Here is a 19492-nt window from a genome sequence, read left to right as displayed (position 1 = left end):
GGTCAGATCATAAATTCATTGCGTTTAGCTTTGTAGCTGATAGCAGCGTGGCAATAAAAAAGGATGCACATAGCAGTAGGAAGAGCACACCTTGCTGGCATAAAATCATAGAACACCCTGATTTTCTGAGATGGGTAAAGGAGAGTAAACCCATCCTGACGGGGAATACTATCATACATAATCAGCGGTTTGGGGAATGGATCAGTGAAATAGGGAATCGGATGAATCCCTTAGGTTCAGATCCTAGACCCCGCCCTAAGAGGAAATCTGCATCCTGGTTCTCGAAGACCCTAAAAGAAGCACTAGGTGAAGTTAGAACACTTGAACGCAGATGGCGTTGTTATTATGATAGTAAAGAACATGATGTGTATAAGACAGCTAGGAGGCATTATCATGTTCTTATTAAACGTGCGAAGGCAGACTTTTACACAGCTGCTATCGAGTCCACAAAAAACAAGCAGAAGGAAATTTTCAGAATTGTTAATATCTTCAGAAACCCCAAATTTCTGACACAGGAAATTCCACCATCCCATAGCCAACTATTTTGAGCAAAAAATACAGAATCTTACTAAAGATTTTTCTCCTGATGAGCCAGCTAATTTAGATGAAATTACCAAGGCTGGTACAAATATGGCCTGCCTCAGGGCCTTTATCCCGATTAGTCTGGAGGATACTCGTCAAGCTATATCCTTAGTTAAGTCAGGTTCTCCTTTCGACCCGTGTCCCCCTGTGTTGTTAAAAGCTATGATAGAGGAGGCAAATCCTGTTATAAATTCGATTATTAATTTGTCACTCCTATCAGCCGAGATTCCATTACAATGGAAACTCGCAGCTGTAAAACCGCTCCAGAAGAAGCAAATACAAGACCCCACGACTCTGTCCAACCTATGCCCTATATCACTCCTTCCAGCACTTTGCAAACTGGCGGAAACATTCGTAAACAGGCAGCTCACTGCATTTCTGGAAGGGAATAACATACTTCATATGAATCAAGCGGGCTTTAGAGCCCAGCACTCCACTGAGTCGGCCCTTTTGTTTACAACTGAAACTATACGAGCCGCCATGGATCAGAGCAAGAAGGCTGTCCTGATCCTTTTAGATTTATCTGCAGCCTTTGATACGGTGTCCCATGCTATCCTTTTAGATCGCCTGGCTACAGCTGGCATAGCAGGAACCGTATTGGAGTGGCTTAAGAACTTTCTGATGCAGAGACGTCAAATAACCACTTTAGGACACTTCTGTTCAGGAGAAAAGGTACTGAAGACAGGGGTACCACAGGGCTCAAGTCTGAGCCCATCGCTCTTCAATCTATATATGGCCCCCCTGATCAAACTAATCTCGTCCTTTGACATCAGCACGATTGCATATGCCGATGATACACAGTTGGTCCTGGTCCTTGATAAGGATATGGTGAATGCAGAACAAAACCTTAAAAACTGTCTATCCGCGACATTCGCGTGGATGAGAGATAACCACCTGAAGTGCAATTCCGGTAAAACGGAAATTCTACCTTTTTGACTTAACAATATATTCTTCCCTCAGAAATGGTGGCCAGAGGATGTGGAAGCCCCACCCGAGCACAATTGCGGCAGCGCGAAACCTAGGGATCAAGTTTGATGATACCCTATCATTTAAACAGCAAGCAGGAGTGGTAGCAGGCACATGTTTTAACATCATAAAGGGCCTGAGGAAATTTTTCGATCTGCTTCCCCTGGCAGCCAGGCGTACGGTGGCGGTAGCATTAATTACATCAAGACTGGATTACTGTAATAGCTTGTATGCAGGGTCGAATAAAGCAGCACTTCACAGGCTTCAGATGGTCCAGCATGCTACCGCCCGCCTGGTACTTCGATGGCCGAGGAAGTCTTCTGCCACGGCTGCACTAGATGCCCTTCATTGGCTTCCCATTCACAAACGCGTTTTGTTTAAGGTCCTAATTATTACTTTTAGGGCCTTTCATATGCAGGGCCCGATATACATCCGGAAAAACTTTGCACGATATCATCCCGCCCGAAACCTTAGATCCGCCACAGCCAACCTACTTATTGTCCCTAAATTTAGACTTTCCTCGAAGGGAGGTAAATCCCTGGTAGTGATTGGCACTAGGGCGTGGAACAAACTCCCCCATCATCTGCGGCAGATTACATCAGAACAAACTTTCAGGAAATCTCTCAAGACCTGGATATACAGTCTCTCGGATCCAGCTTGCAAAGCATTAGTGAATGAATCTCTTTATGGGTGTGGTGATGAGTAAATATATTTCTCAATGATACATGTCCAAGAAACAAGGAATATAAAACGCAGTGTATGTGACAGTTGTATACATAAAACTCAGTGATTGTATGAGGGACGTGTGGATAGCTGTATACTTGTAATACTGATTTTATAACATACTAAGTATGAGTTACTATCTATATCAATAAATAAAATGGTGTTCGTGTAAGTGTGTAGCTTAGTAAATATAAGTATGATCAACTGTTTGCATAAGTGAGTAGAATGACTGCATAAGTGAAAAGGATGTGTGCTGGTGTGTAATGTTGATGTTGGTGTATAAGTATATTTAATAGTGTTGTATTGATCTTTGTTACCATGTATGAGTGAATCTATAGGTAAGTGTTTAGATGTGTGTGTAGATCTAGGAATTACTAACTGGCTTTTTAGAAACTTGTATTAGTGTGTCAATGCTTTAAAGTATGGTACTTCATATTTTATAATGAGTGTTAAAAAGTTATTCTAGTGAATGATAGAATGTATTAGATTGTCACGTGGATGATGTCATCAGTGATGTCATTTGAGATGTCATCAGTGATGTCACTGACCATGTCATGAATGAGACATCATCAGCAGTGGATTGCGGGCGCGTGAGTTATAGTTAGTACAACTAACTATAACGGGGTAACTTCAAAGGTTTTGTACAAGTGAAATGTCCAACACCCCTGAAACCTGTGGTTTTTCAGTAAATTTCTGAGGTCTTTTAAATGCTAATTCCTAATTATAACATGTCTGAAACCTATGTTTTTTTCAGTGAATTTCAAAGGTTTTTTAAATGCTAATTCCTAACTATAATATGTCTGAAACCTATGTTTTTTCAGTGAATTTCAAAGGTTTTTTAAATGCTAATTCCTAACTATAACATGTCTGAAACCTATGGTTTTTTCAGTGAATTTTAAAGGTTTTGTAAATGACAATTTTAAAATATATTTACTCTTATATTTATTTTTTTGATACTGATTTACAATTTTTTTTTAAACTATTAATTTTAGATATTTAATTTTTTTAATTAAATTACATTGTGTGGCCCACCCTCCCTTTTACTTTTTTTGGGACCTGGACCCCATCCCCTAGAGCCTGACCCGCAAATCTAAATTTATAATCTTTTTTATAGGAAGGGGATTCCTATGGAAGGAAATACAAGTTACTTGTAAGTATGCTTAGAACTACTTTTCAGGGTCAGTGCTGGGCTACACGATGCAGCACTGGTTTCTCTCCTGATAACAGGAGAATAAATTGGAATTGGTTGTTCGGATGATTTTAGGTGAATATTTTAAATTTCCAAAACTCCACACTTAGAAGAATTTGCAAGTGAAATCAGTGAATGTTAGCCTATGAAAGGAAATTCACTTAGCAGGTAAATAGTGTTATCGTTACCTTTTCTTACTCAGTGGTGGATCCTGGATCCAGCACTGCTGCATCTCTTCTAAACAGTTGAAAGAATGCAAATTACCAAAGACGTGCAGAAGCCCACGTCTTTTTTTTTTATATCGCTAGAATGCGCGAATCATACGCGCACCCCGCCACCCCCCCCAAAAAAAATAGGGGCCCTGGGGGACCTTGTGGGACCCCCTGAGGAGACCTAGAGGATCAGGGTGTGTCTACCCTCCCCCTTTTCACGTTTTAAACTCACATTTCACACGCTTCTTCAGCCTCCCTTGTACCGAGACATAACATGGCTGCCAATAGTTTCTAGTTTCGAATGTTGACAACCACTTGACAGCCAATTAGCCTTCAGCGCATGCTCAGAAGAATGCGCTTATGGTACAATGACAATAAGCAGAGTATTCATATTCAATTTTTTTATGGGAAGTGGGCCGCGTGGCCCCCCCTCCCGTGGCCAATTCCGGGCACCGGGGTCCCCAGCCCCCAGGGCATGGCTAATTATATATTATTATTTTATGGAGGAGGGCTGCAAAGCCCCCCTCCTGAAGCCACTTCAAGGCCCGGGGACCCCATTCCCCGGGGACTGCCTTTTTCTTTTATTTATTTGTGCAGTCACCGTTGGGGACCGTAGGAGGGTCTCCAATTCCCCCACTGTCCCACCGGCTCCCCGCCTCCTGCGGGAGCCGGTGTTCTATCGACATCCGAACTGCATCTAGGTATGTACCCCCTAGGAGTTGCCTTCACTTTGCGAATGCATGTTTGTGGTAGAGCATGCGTGTTAATGTTACGCATGCACACAATACGTCCCACCGTCTGGCTATGTACCCCTAACGTATTTCATTTTATTTGCGCATGCTCAATTACAACATGTCCAATCACAGCTCTCACACCGAGTGACATCATGCTGAACCAATCATCCTTCTGCAAAGTATTTATAAGCTGCCAAGCTTCTTGAACTTTTCCTATTCCGCAGTCACAGCCATTGAGAGTGTTCGTATCCACTTCTTCGTAGGTGAGCACTTTTTTTTTTAAAGAATAATTACATTAATTAATGTGAGCAATCTTTAAATACCGCGTCAAGGCAAATTTATGTTCGATTTCACAATGTTGTTTTTAAGCACGCTTTTCTGCTTTTTTATATCGTTAAAGTTGACTTTGTAACTTTTGTTTCTGGGCAAATCACTTAATCCTGCTGCGTTTGTTTAATTTGCCAAGCACCACGTGACCGCTCCCGCAGCAGTGTGCTACGTGCTGTTCAAGTTAATGCGATGTAGTTTTTCTCGTGAAAGTAGTGCGTCACGTGCCCCATGCATTGCAAAAGTAATGTTTTCGGCAATAGTAAATTTTAGCAAGGTTTCCAGGTCTTGTACCTCAAATATCTTGCCTTAGTAGGCGATGTTTCTGGGCAAATCACTTAATCCTGCCGCCTTTAATTATTTAAGTAGTGTGCCACGTGCTGCTTCTTCCCCATAAACTGCACATGTAATCGATTGGTCAAAGTTGTATTTTAGCACGATCTCCATGTTTTTTAATAACGTTAAACTTGATTTGCTATCCTTTGTTCTGTGCAAATCACTTAATCCTGCTGCGTTTCTTTAATTTGCCAGGCGCCACGTGGCCGTTCCCGCAGCAGTGTGCCACGTGCTGTTCAAGTTAATGCGCCGTAGTTTTTCTCGTCTAAGTAGTGCGTCACGTGCCCCATGCATTGAAAAAGTAATGTTTTCGGCAAAAGTGTATTTTAGCACGGTTTCCAGCTCTTATACCGCAAATATCTTGCCTTGGTAGGCGATGTTTCTGGGCAAATCACTTAATCCTGCCGCATATAATTTTTTACGTAGTGCGTCACGTGCTGCTTTCTCCCCATGCACTGCACATGTAATCGATTTGACAATGTTGTATTTTAGGACGCTCTCCATGTTTTTTAATAACCTTAAACTTAATTTGCCCCCTGTTCTATCTCATTATACAGATATCTCAACCATGACACGTACTGGTCGCCACAAGCTGTTTATTCCTGCCCATACACTATACCACGTGGTGGTGAACAACTTGACACACCAGATCCACTGACTGCTCTCCATGTTATCAGCCGAAAATTGCAATGGACCTAATGGAGTTATCAGGTTTGACTTCAACATTCCATGATAGAAAAGCATTATGAGATAAGCATTTGTGTATTTCATGTGTTTGCAGACCGATAACTGTGTTATTGTCATGTTATACTAGAATTAGTAGGCATTCTGAAATCAACCAAACGTTAAAAAAAAGCATGTCCTCCCGATTTTATTGGCCAAATATGTGATTTAAAATTGAACAATGTATGAGTTATCATTTTTCTTGCTTCTATAAATATTTTTAGAAAATATAAATCTCCATTGTGATAGTCTTATAGACGTTTGTTTCTGAAACCCATTTCTCATTTAAATGCTCGTTACACGTTTTCAGCCTGTACTTCAGATACAAAGTAAAAATGTTGTTTTGATTTTTTTAATTAGAAAACGTGTCTTAATTTTCCTTGATGTTTATTTCTCAATTTCTAGATCATGGAAGTCCAAAAAGGGTTCTATCAGATCAAGCCCAGGAGTTTGTGAATGAAGTGAGTGACCAATCTCGGCCTAACATTTGTATAAGGCAATGCTATTTCCTATTTTGCAGCCAAATATAACCTCTGATGATTGCTTTTCATCCCCAATCCTATTGAGAACAATTGTTTTTATGAACATTAAAATTAACCTTGGACATATGTACAACATATACATTTTTAACTCTTTTTTCAGTTAGCAGAATGTTACATAAGTCAGCAGCAAGTTACCAGCATTGAAGAAAGTATATCCTCCTGTTCCAGTTCATAACACCGATTGTCTCAAATATTGCATGAACTAGTTGTATGAAACCAGAAAGATTCACACATTTTTAACGGATACCGTTATGGTAAATACTCTCAATATGACTAGCCAACGAAGTTAAAAAGTAACAGATATAAGTACTTGAGGGGTTTTTGGTGGCAGATAATCTACAATTCACACTTGAACGGATGGGTCTGATACAGGGTTGATCTCTATATAACTAATGGATAATTAGGTATTAGAATGGCATACAGAGATCCCAAAATTCTTACTTTTTCTCTTAAAGGGTTCCAAATTGGGGACGAATATTAGGCTGTGCAGTAGAAGTTGACGGTGTTGCTCCACTGGTACTTGGGCCTTCTCATGAAGCAGGAGGAGCCTCTCTCAATCTCCTTAACTCTTCTCTTACAAAGTTGACCGGATTCTTAGTCTGCAGGTGCTTCCGCTTACTTGCAGTTCCACACCAGTACTCTTTATTGGGGTCTCCTTTTGAAAGCAGTCTTGCACATGCGGCAAGTAACTTTTCTTGCATTCACCTTTTTTAAGACTTGTAGAAATTATTTTCAAAACATTCAATAAATACGGTGTCAGAAAAATGGTACCTTTAATTGTCGTAACGCACACAGCCAGATAAGAATGAACACTGCAACTGAAGTGCATTACACAAAGGTAGTAAGAATGAAATTACATGATTGGGTAATAGGATGGCATACAGAACTCACATATGAAGTGGTTTCTCAGCCTTCTTACTTTTTCTCTTGAAGGCTTGTTAAGATCTTTCCAAGATAATTTGAAAGGAGAAAGTAGGAGATGTAGAACACAGGTAGAACGTTATATCTCAAAGTGCAAAATTCGATAAAAAGGGTGGACCAAAGTCTGCATGTACAATGGCCAGTTGAAGCGTTTTGAGAGCGGGTACACCCAAGGTCAAGTGAAGAGATTTGGTTGATGAGGCATAGCAAAGAAGGTGGCAACAACGGGGAAGAAGCTCCATGGGTGGTGGAGGCTGGGTTTGTTACTTTAACTTGTAATGTTTCACCTCATTTAGTCACATCGATTTAATTTTAAACACAAATTTCCTCTTTTGTTTTGCAGATTGCCTACCGTACTTCTATTTTCCGGCCATATCACATGTTGTTTATTATATTGTTTTGTTAAAGTTATGGTTCTAGTTATTTATTGTATTGTTATCTTTTAGTTATGTTTCCAGTTATTTATTGTTTTAATAAAAGTTAATTTTAAAAAAGTATAAACGTCTTTTTTTTGTGAGGGTAGCAGTCCACAATAGAAATTGCATTCATAATTTGAAGTATAACCAATGTGGTTAGATATTGAAAAATCGATCATCGCTCATGCGCCTCTCCCGGCCCTGCTAACCATGGATCTATCACTCTTACCCCACTCTAAATATATTATGTTGAACACAAGGAGGGCCCTGTTAAGGTTAGATCAGTCCCACAAAACCAACTTAACAATTAAAAAGTCCACGTTTGTGGCTCTCTGGAGAAACCCTTATTTTAAACTAAATAGCAAAACCCTCTACTGGGAATCACGGGCCACAAAAGGTATTAACATGGTAACCGATCTATATGACGGGACTGAGCCACTTCCCTTTTCGAATTTACAGACAACATATGACCTAACACCCATGGATTTCTATGAATTCCTGAAACTGAAAACCATGATATCTGCCCGGGGCCTTGTCACACACACACCATGGCTCGTGTCCCACCTACCACGCCTCATGTCCGCTGGCCACTTCATCTCCAGAGTATATAAGCTACTACTGCCTCTGCCCAAGAACTCCCACAGACAGACTGAACTAAAATGGGAATCAGAGCCCAATTCCACTGGGATAAGCTTTGACTGGGATATGATCCACAGAACCGCTTTAACCAATAAGGTGTCGCCAATCATGTCCCAGACAAAATATATGCTATTAAACAGAGCGTTCTGGACTCCCAATCGACTTTTTAAGTGCCAATTGAGAGATACCCCCACATGCTGGAATTGTCAATTAGGGGGAAGGTGATCTCGCCCATATGCTCTTTTACTGTCCCTCTCTACAGACTTACTGGGATAAGATTTTCGACTGCATTCAATGTGTATTCCACCTGAAGCCAGTGAGGGAATTTGTTTATGTTGTATTGGGGGCCCTTGACCCACAATTACCTAGCTCACAGGATCGCCAGCTTTTGGACTTGATGTTAACACTGGCATGTAAGGTGATTTTGTGCAAATGGAAGAATGCATCAGAAATTAGTTTTAGGATATGGCAGGAGTGGCTCTCCTTCCTGAGAGGAGCAGATAACCCAGCGCCACAATCGGCTACCTGGCGACCTTCCAATAGGAGACTCTGGAAATCACTCGACGAGTCCTCCTTCCGCTTTGATCCCCCGTGAGGTATCACTTGGTATTCTATCCCTTCGAAATACGGAACTTTGTGCCTGACCTAATTATCGTTTGCTGGAATTGTCATGTAACTGTACTTCTTTTGTTTTTAGTCATTTATTTAATCATTGTCATTATTCCCATGTAACTCCATTTACAGACATTACCGGACAAGCTTATAATTTGATTTCGGTTGGATTTGTGTATTGTTTTCGAACACTGTTTCTGTCTTGATCTATATATTGGAAGCTTTATTGTATTGTACTTTCTTTGTTTCCCTTTACTTCAATAAAAATGATTTGAAATAAAAAAAATAATAATTTGAAGTATAATTCTGAGGCCAACTCTTTACCAGATCTTTACCAGAGTCTATACCTAAAGTGTGGTGAACTTCTAACCTCTGTGCCCACGTAAGTGTTCCATGAACTGTTACTATGGTAACAGGCAGAAAGCCGTTTGGGGGTAGGGTTGAAAAGTACTGGCTGTACAAAAACAGTTATATTTACCCTGGATCCTCTACAAGACCTAAAAGGAAAGCAAAGTAAAACAAAACACTGTGTACCAGATTTACAACCTCCTTACACCACTTTCACGTCCAACCCCCCCCCCCATACAAAATTACAAGTATGTGGGCCTCAACGACCCCCTTCAAGCCCCGGGAATCACCACCCCCGGGAATTTGTGTATTACGGAAGGCAGACTGCGTGGCCCTCCGGCTGGTGCTCTCGAGGGCCCTGGAAACTACCACGACCGGCTCCCGCAGTGTCCGGGGTGCCTACAAAATGCATTGCATCTATAGAAGAGATAGTGTACATTTTACAGATGAAGGGAACAGATTCTTCCTCATGAACTTTATACCCTGCATCGGTACTTACTTGTAAGTACTAAAATCTCTCAATAAACACAAGGGCTCTTTTTAGCGCCACCAAACATCTATACACATAAGCTTCATATATATCTCAAAAATACATGCTTCGTCTTTTTCAGCGGTGAAATGCGTGGATTCTAGGCGCATCCCGCAACTTTTTGGGGTAAAAAAAATGTGTACTTATTTTGCCTTACGGGTCCTTATGAGACCCCGTGACCAGGCCTAGGGGGTCAGGGCGTGTCTACCCTACCCCTGTTCACGTTTTCATCACATATTTAACAGACTTCTTCACCCTCGCTTCTACCGAGGCACAAAATGGCTGCCAACAGTTCCTGGTTTCGAATGTTTATAACCGCTTGACAGCCAATTAGAATTGAGCGTGTGATCAGGACGGTGCGCTTATGCTACGATGACAATACTCGTTTAATCCACGGATCCGTCGCGCCCATAGATATATAAATGACTTTAACCCTAATTTTCTCAGAAACTACTGTACAGATTTACACCAGATAAACCAAAGGCACAAGTCGGAACTGAGGACTACCTCTCTGCCAAATTTGGTATAATTCCGTTCAGCCGTTCGGGCTGTAGCCGTGTCTAAAGGTCCTATGGGAAATTGCATGGGGAAAACACGTTTTGGGACCCCCCTTTTTTCTCGGCCCCCGCTTGACCAATCACCCCCAAACTTTCAGGGAGGGAGCGGAACTGAGCCGGCCAACCGTTTGGAGAATTTTGAGAAGATTCATCAATCGGCGCCAAAGTTATTACCAATAGAATGTTATGGTTTTCCTATGGATAATAGGTCCTAACTATAACTACCCACTGGCGACCGCCAGTAGGAGATATATATATATATACACACACACATATTCACAAGTGCTTTGGTATCCCCACACATCGGTGTGACAATTAATTGCTTATGTCTACTGATTAGGATCCCCAGCAAGAGAAACTAATGTGCACAAGTCTAATATCACACTATCTGCAGTGTGGGATTTTTATGCACTAGCCATGAATGTATGGATAGATGAATATTGTAATACCTTTAGATGATACAGGTGGGCAGCTCTTACTGTCATGTATTTTGAGACCATACGAGGAGCGGACTTCAAGCTGAAAACGACCTCTGTTCTTGGTAGTGTGCATGGCAATTAACAAACCAGATGAGTCTCTTGTGCTTCTTTGCGAGTGAAGCATGGAAAATAGCATGCTGTTGGACTACAAAACACACCCAGCCCACTTGTCTGAGATGAGGAAACACTTGATGTAACACACAGGGGCAAAATGTCCTCAGCCATTCAACTTGTTGGCAGATCACAGATCTAAAATAGGCCTGACTTGCTCCTCCTGCCCTCTTTATTGAACCAGAAAGTACCTTGTAAAAATGACTTTTACCTAACGGGAGGAGGCATTTTTCTAATATGTGCTTGTATAATATCAGAGCCTGTCCCTTGTGCAGATCCATCAGGTGTAGTTTTGGCAATGGCTTTAGGGAAGGTGCCTGGAAAAGTAACAAATAGCCATCTCTTACAATAGTCAGCACCCACCAGTTGTTAGTGATTTGCTTGCCACTGTTCTAAATGTAGTTATACCCACTTCACCCCCTTGAGTGGATAACACAGGTTGGATGAGGAAGTCGTCACTGTTTGATAATGGTCTCCCTGCTTAGTGGATTGGGACATCAATGATTTGTTCCTTGAAATGTATGGTCAGTAGCAGGAATACCTTAGACCCTGCTGCCACTAATTTATAAAAACAGCGTATACATGTTTAAATGATTTAAAAATACAAGAAAATAAAACCATAGCCATTTCTGGGTACGGCAAAAGTGAGAGGGCAAAATTATTTTAGAAAAATTCAGCACAAATGTTCAAGTCATGTATATTGAACAGTGGAACAAACAATACATTTCACATCTTGCTTCCCTAAATGACGTAGATTGCAAATTAGTCTTCATTTTCTAAAGATAGCTAATATACAAAGTCGTAGAGGAAATCCATCAGTTTATTCATTTATTAAAAAGCGGCACACAGAGAAAGCTAAAGAGGATGTGTGGGTTTGGCTGACGTAGCACCTTAGGTCCACTTCCAAGGGTTCAGGACTGGGTGGCACCATTTGGCAGGGCAGACTCACATATGGCAGAGTCCAGGAGCAGAAGCAGGATAGCTGGAAGTCTTTTATGTCTCTGAGACTCAGAACAAAAGTAGCCCTTGGAGTCACACTGGGTTCTGGAAGTCAACTGATGCAGGTCCAGTCCTTCTCTCCCAGACCAGGCAGGCAGCATGTAAGACAGCAAGACATCAGTTCTTCCAGAGCAGTCCTTCAGCAGCACAGCAGTCTTTTCTTCCTGGTAGAGTATCCACAGGGCCAGAGTGTACTGACGTGGTAGGGTCGGAGGTACTTTTGTATACCCAGTGGTAGCTTTGAAGTGGGGAAGACTTCAAAGAAGGGTCTTTGAAGTGCACCGAGGTCCTCTGTTCCAGCCCTGGCTCGAAGCTCACTACAGGGGGTATGCAGCCCTTTATGTGGGGACAGGATAGCCCATCAAGTCATGCCTAAACTCCCATAGTGTTTGGCTGACTAGGTGGAATAATCAAAGTCCAGCTGTCACCCTCCCAGACATGTATCAGAGAGAGGCTGCAGACACACAGGGCTAGTAGCAGAAAAAATCCAACTTTCTAAAAGGGGCATTTTCAAAATTCTAATGATGAATTCGACTCTGCATTAAAGAGGATTTATCATTACAAATCCATAGATATCAAACATGACAGATCCACCTCCTCGCATTTAGTAATTACAGCTTAATAAATATAATAAAACAACCCCAATGTTATCATATGAGAGGGGTAGGCCACACAGTAGTGAAAAACGAATGTGGGAGTGTTTCACTACCAGGACATTTAAAACTTAAAAGTACAATTTTGCCATTTACTTGCACAGCACGTTGACCTATGGGCTACCTAGGCCCCACCTTAGGTGTGACTTATATGTATAAGGAATAAAATGGGAGTTTAATGCTTGGCAAGGGGTTTTAAATGCAAGCCGACATGGTAGTGACACACTGTCTTCGGGTTGTAATGACAGGCCTGAGACAAGTTTTAGAGGACTACTTAGTTGGGTGGCACAACAAGTGCTGCCGGCCCACTAGTAAAGTAAACTTCTTATGGGGCAACCCAGTATCCCTCAGAACCTGGGCAATACAATATTGATATCAACAATGGTCCTGTCGGGTATGAACAAAATTGCTTCAAAATCTGTACATATCTTGCAACATATACTCAGACATAATTGTACTACTTATTATGACATCTAGATTCAATCATTGAGTGCAAATCCAAACCAAGAGAAGGGTCAGTAACTGTTTTAATCATTGAATTATTTTCCATTCATGATTTGTTTTTTGGCTGACACCCTATAGTATGCATAGAAATTATTTATAAAAACGGCGCATCAATTCAAGTCAGTGAAATGTGACATAAAGTGAAATATTGTGACTGAGTGACATAACAATTAGTGATCTATATACAAGTGAATGGGGAATGTTAAGGGGGAGAAAGAAATTCAGAAGGCCAGTCTCTGATTTGATAGTTATCAAATCCAACGCGCCATATTAGTTGGCTGTGGTATGCTGGACTCGGTTGACTGGTCCCTGTAGGATTTTTGTCGACGTTTCGACCCTATTGACGCCTTGATTGTGGGTCTCTGGCGGGTCTTCTTCAGGACGGGGGCGGGGAAAGGGATATTGTGCCTGTTGGTTAAATTGAAAACCATCAGGTTCGGATTTTGCACAATGCTTCCATTTCAAAGGGATAAAATGGATTTTAATATTAAAAATCCAGGATTCTGCGAGTTGCCGGATGTTAGGACACTCACCTCTGGTCCCTTCATGAGTCGGACACCATGGAGCTATACTGGCTGAGGTCTCACCTTCTCGGTAGGTAAATCTGTGTAATATGATAAAATTGTCAGGGGTGTGACAATTACGCCCTGTCCTAAGCTTTTGAATGAGCCATGGGGAAAAAGTGAATCCTAACTCACCAATTGAGCGCAGAATCGTGCCTCTGATGGTTGGCTTGATTCAGTCTTTTGATTCAGTACGTTTTCCTCGTTTTGTGCAGATCGTCTGTTAATTACTTCCAACGATCTGTAGATTAAAATTCGGGTGAATCAATGCAAAAGCATTATGTCTGACATCTAACAAGCTTTAAACTGGTGCCGATCTCCTCGTTTTGTATGAGCGATTGCCGCTACACTCACCATTTGGTAAGGGTTTCAATTTCTCCTCCGTGGGCCTCCGAAACGATTCAATGTGTTTGCTACACCCAGATCGTCTGTCATTTATATACGGCGATCTGCAGGTTAAAATAACGGTCGGTAAATGCCCAAGCATTGTGTTCAGCAAATTGCGGGCTTCAAAGCCGGCGTGTTTGATACGTACAAGCGATAGCCGCTACACTCACCATAGCTTGGGACTCTCAATATCTCATCCGGGAGTCAGAAAACGGTTACCATCCGTTACGGTCTCTCCGTGTTAAGTTGGCTCAGAGTGCGGGACCACTAATACACCTTCTTCCGCGATTACCCTCGAGGACGTAGCCTCGTTGCTAGGAAACCACACGTCTGGGTCCAGGATTACGTTGGTCCCGATGACGTCATGGCGCTGGGGGGCGTGCCATATTATGTTACTAAGCGACCTGATACCAGGCTTCTCGATTCAATCGCAACTGAGGTGTTTTTTCTCATCCAAGTCGCCATGTAATGTATCACAATACGCCCTTAATTGGCTTGCTTGCATTTTGCTTAAAAAACTGAACTTTTTATTTTTGAATGGACCTCGGAAAGCATTATTATGGATCAACATTGTATAACAGGGGCAGGGATTGGATGATAACATAGTTAGTACATGTCATGAGTTGGTAATGCATGGTCACATAATCCTGTGGGTGTATAATACAAATACAGATCAAAACACGTTCTTATATATTTCCCTTACATTTGGTTACAGTTGTCCCATCTGCCTTGCTGTTTCCTCTCTTTCATTCAAGCCCTGCTGTACACTGTTTAGAGAATGTATCCACCTGCATTCTTTATAGTTCATTGCCCTTGTTAGTGAACCTCCTCTAGCGCCTGTCGTTACCTTTTCCAAAACTCTCCACTCAAGTTCCCCTGGCTTGTGTCTGTGGGTGTTGTAATGCTCCATGAGTGGAGCCCCAGTGGTGTTGCATCTAAGTCTGCTCATGTGCTGTAGAATTCTCGTTTTGACTTTTTGCATCGTCTGACCCACATACAGTAACCCACAGGGACAAGTGATGGTGTATATACAGTGGGAGCTGTTGCAATTGGTGAAGTGGGGTAATCTATATGTTTTGGAGTTATAGGTGAAACTTGATCCTTCTTGGCACAGATCACAGGCCCACTAATAACATTTAATTTACAGGCCCTGGGTATATTGTATACCACTCAACAAGGGACTTACTAGTAAATTATATACGCCAATTAGGTATATGCCAATCAAACCATTTTTAGGGGAAGGATCACAAGCACTTTAGCACTGGTTAGCAGTGGTAAAGTGCTAAGGCCAACAAAAAAGAATTAAGCAAAATTGGAGGCAAGCAGGTGAAGGTTTGGGGGAAGATCACCCTAAGGCTGACGGGTCTAACACTAATCCCCAAAAAATACTAATGCCAGGTATGGAACAGCAATTTTCCTATTAAATACATTGCTTTGGTTTTCATTATATTGATGTTTAAGGAACTCTAATCAAGTCAGCCCTTATTTTTTTCAAAGTTGACAAAACTATAACCACTGAGCAACACTGTTTAATAGTGCCTATGAACAAATTTGTTTATGGTTTCTATAACAGATCTTTCTGTTTTAAAGTCACACTCTAACCCACTTTCGCCTTTTTATCTGTACTGTTTAACCCCTTCCATGCTCATGACGGAACGGTTCCGTCATGAGCGTCGGTTGAGCTGTGCTCATGACGGAACCGTTCCGTCATGAGCCCATAGGCTCATTAGAACCTTCAGCACCGCGCGAAAATTCGCGCCGCGCTGAAGGGGTTAAGAAAAGCACTATTTACATAAAATAAATGGAATAAAGAGGGCTACTTACCGCCCTGGCATAGGAGTTCAGTGCTTGCTGGGAGATCTTGGTTGGTTGCCCCGATCTGAAGAAGAGAGAGAGGTAGGCGTTGCCCAAGATATCTACAAGTGAAAAAAGAGCAAGTAGAGCTGCATGAGGCAATTAAGGATTAGTTGCTCTTACTGTAAAATGCTAATTATTTTGACTAGGCTACTAGGACCCGCAACAGATTCACTAATTAGGACAGGAATTTGAATCCTCTGTGTCCAGCTTGGTTTAGATGGATTCAGCCTGCAACTTCTTGTGCTTCATTCCTCTGGGGAATGTTCAGGAGTTTGCCAGGCTTCATAGTGCTAAGTGCTAACAGAGTAGAGTGGTGTAGAGTGGAGTACATTAGAAGAGTGGCATGGAGTGGCGTGGAGTGGAGAGGTGTAGAGCGGAGAGAGTGGAGGGGGAGAGTGCAGTGATGTAGAGTGTAAAAGAGTGGAATGGGGTAGAGTGGAATAGCGAAGAGTAGAGTGAGTGACACACAGTGAAAGGATGTAGAATACAGTAGCTTAGGATGGAATGTAGTGGAGTAGTGTAGAGTGGAGAGGTGTAGATTGTTGTGTCACAGAGTCTAGTGACATTTAGTGGAATAGTTTACAGTAGAGTGGAATAGCATAGAGTGGTGTGGAGTACAGTGGAATAGCGAAAAGTAGAGTGGTGTACAGTAGAATGGCAGAGTGGAGTGGCGTGGTGTGGCACAGAGTGGTGTAGCGTGGAGAGGCTTCGGGTAGTGTAGAGTGCAGCGGCAAAGACTGGAGTGGTGCACAGTACAGTGGTGAAGACTGGAGAGGCCCAGACTGGCGTGGCATGGAGTGGCGTGGAGTAGAGTGGCATGGCGAAGAGTGGCATAGAGTGGATTAATGTGCAGTTGAATGGTGTAGAGAGGCGTACAGTGGAATAGTGCAGAGTGGAGTGGCATGCATAGAGTATAGAGGGGCGCAGAGTGGTAGAAAGGGGTAGACTGAAGTGATGTAGACTGGAGTGGCGCAGACTGAAGAATCGCAAACTAGAGTAGTGCAAACTGGACTAGTATATAGCAAAGTAGCGTAGAATGGGGTAGAGTAGAGCGGCTTTGAGTGAAGTGCCGTGGAGTGGCGCAGAGTGGAGCATAGCAATTGTGTAGAGTGGAATTGCGTAGATTGAAATGGCATAGGGTGGAGTGGTATAGGTTGGAGTGGCATATAGTGCCGTAGAGTGAAGAGGGGTAGACCCGAGTGGTGTAGACTGGAGTGGCGCAGACTGGACTAGCATACAGCTATGTGGCATAGAGTGGGGTAGAGTGGAATGGTGTGGAGTGGCATAGAGTGGAGTGTCATAAAGTAGAGTGGCTTAGAATGAAGTTGCGTGGAGTGGCGTATAGTGCAACAGTGCAGAGTGGCATAGAGTGTAATAGCATAGATTGGAGTGCGGTAGAGTGGAATAGCAAAGAGTGGAGTGGCATACAGTGAAGAGATGTAGAGTGTAGTAACGTGAAATGGAGTAGAGTACAGCGGAGTAGCAAACAGTGGATTGGCATAAAGTCAAGTGGTGAAGAATGTAGTGGCATAGAGTGAAGAGGCATAGTCTTGAGTAGTGTAGAGTTGAATAGCAAAGTTAAGTGGCGTAGAGCGTAGCTGTGTAAAGTGGACTGGCATTGAGTGGAGTGGGGTTGAGTGAAGTGGCGCAGAGTGGGGATGAGTCAAGTGGGGTTGAATCGAGGGGTGTAGAATGGAATGGCAAAAGGCAAAGAGTGGAGTGGTGTACAGTAGAGTTGAGTGGGGTTGAGTGGGGTAGTGAAGAATAGCTTCAGGTACAGTGGTGTAAAGTGGAATGGAATAGAGCGGAATGGAGTACAGTAGAGTGGTGTAGAGAGTGGAGTGGCATGGAGTGGAGTATGGTAGAGTAGAGTTGAGTAGGAAGAGTGCAACAGCACACAGTGCAGTGGTGTAGAGTGCTGTGCTGTAGAGAACAGTGACCTGTCAGAGTGGATTGGTGTGTCGTGCAGTGGAGTGCTGTATCGTGTTGTAGAGTGCAGTTTAAACAGATGTAGTGGAAAAATGGCTGAACCCATTTAGCTGAAATGTCATTGGTTTACAGAATATGGGGTGGAAAGGATTCTTTTTGGTAGTATTTCTAAATTGGTTCAGTCGTTTTAAAGTTATAGGGCCTGATTCACACATGTAAACCTACACTTATGTAAGTAAACACTCGTTTGCTACTCACAAAGGTATTTGACGAGTAGTATTGTTGCGATTGCGTAGTCTCCGCACATAAAAAGATAGGACTTCACAGCTGTGAAGATACTAGTAGTAAAATACCTTTGTGAATAGCAAACAATGGTAAACGTACACAAAAGTTTATGTTTACCATTGTGAATCAGGTCCATATGCACAAAAACATAGTGATATATTGTGCCACAGTGTACCACAGTAATTTCACAACATGGCACGGTACACTGCAATGACAAACAATACCTGATTTGGTAATGCAAATCCTTAGAAAATAAAAATGCAGCGATATTGTTTAGACCACACTAAGTCTGCTTTCAGGGTTTTAACTGAACGTATAATGCACTACTATTTTATAAGTGTATAGAAAGGGATGAGTCAGTTTAAGTGGGTAAAGGTAAATAAAAGTTGTTTTATTTCTTTATATATTTAAAAAACGTTTGTGGAGTATGGTGGTACTACCATATTGTTTACACTGTACTTAAAGTGCATTCTGGCTTTTAATGCATCTTTATTGCTAAAAAAGATTGAAATTGAACACAGGGAAAAAACAATGCAGTCCGATAGGCCTACTCTGTAAGTTGTGAAAAAAAGGTGTCTTGTGTCTGTAAGATTCCAGAAGGTTCACCTAACAATGTTACACTTTACTGGCAGCTGCCTCACGGAGATAGTTCTTTTTTATGGCAAGAAACTAATTATAAGTATTTAACTAGTGGCGGCTCCTCCGCTAAGGCGGAGAATCATCACCCCACTGCCTCAGAGCAGAAAAAAAAGGAAAAAATAAAATAATAATAAATGTTATTATAATGTTATTCTGTTCTCCTGCTGCAGCAGCTTGCATGAGGGGGCGGGGCTGAAGAGCAGGGGAGGAGGATACAACCCTCCTAAGTGCGAAATGACTGTTTGGTCGGCCCTCTCAGGCCACCCAAACCAGTCATGCACAATTTCCTCATCTCCATGCAGGCTGCATTACAGCCTGCATGGAAAACATGCCCACTTCTACAGCCCCTGGCTGAGCGCTATGTCACAGTGCTCAGAGCAATCACAAAGCTGCATTGCAGCATTGTGATTGGCTGCGGGGAGTGTGGGAGCCCTGGTGCTTCCTGCTTCTTACAAGAAGCCAGGAAGAGAACTTGCGAAACACGTGTAGATGTAGTGTTTTTTTTTAAAGAAGAATCTGAATAATCAATCTTTAAGACCTGGCCTGGAGAATGTGCCCCTCTCATTATTTTTTTTACATTTTTGGGTATATCAGTACAGGGTGACTCATATCAACAGAGTGAGCATATAAGTCAGTTTACTATCTACAAAAAACTCCCCCTGCTCATTCGGACTGTGGGAAAAAGCTTTGTTTACTACTACCTTGGAGTAACTCCGGTGAACAACCAGAT

General features: G+C 42.2%; 1 protein-coding gene across 1 annotated transcript in view; it reads right to left on the bottom strand.

The window, feature by feature from the left end:
- TTC5 (tetratricopeptide repeat domain 5) overlaps nucleotides 1–19492 on the bottom strand; it is a 221672-nt gene that overhangs the window by 48796 nt on the left and 153384 nt on the right. Inside the window, exon 5 of the mRNA XM_078652608.1 lies at nucleotides 15877–15968. Within this exon, the coding sequence (XP_078508734.1) occupies nucleotides 15877–15968 (92 nt within the window). The remainder of the gene's footprint in view (nucleotides 1–15876; nucleotides 15969–19492) is intronic.

This window comes from Lissotriton helveticus, chromosome 7 (assembly GCF_964261635.1).
Source record: "Lissotriton helveticus chromosome 7, aLisHel1.1, whole genome shotgun sequence".
NCBI lineage: Eukaryota > Metazoa > Chordata > Amphibia > Caudata > Salamandridae > Lissotriton > Lissotriton helveticus.
This window is presented reverse-complemented; position numbering and strand designations above follow the sequence as displayed.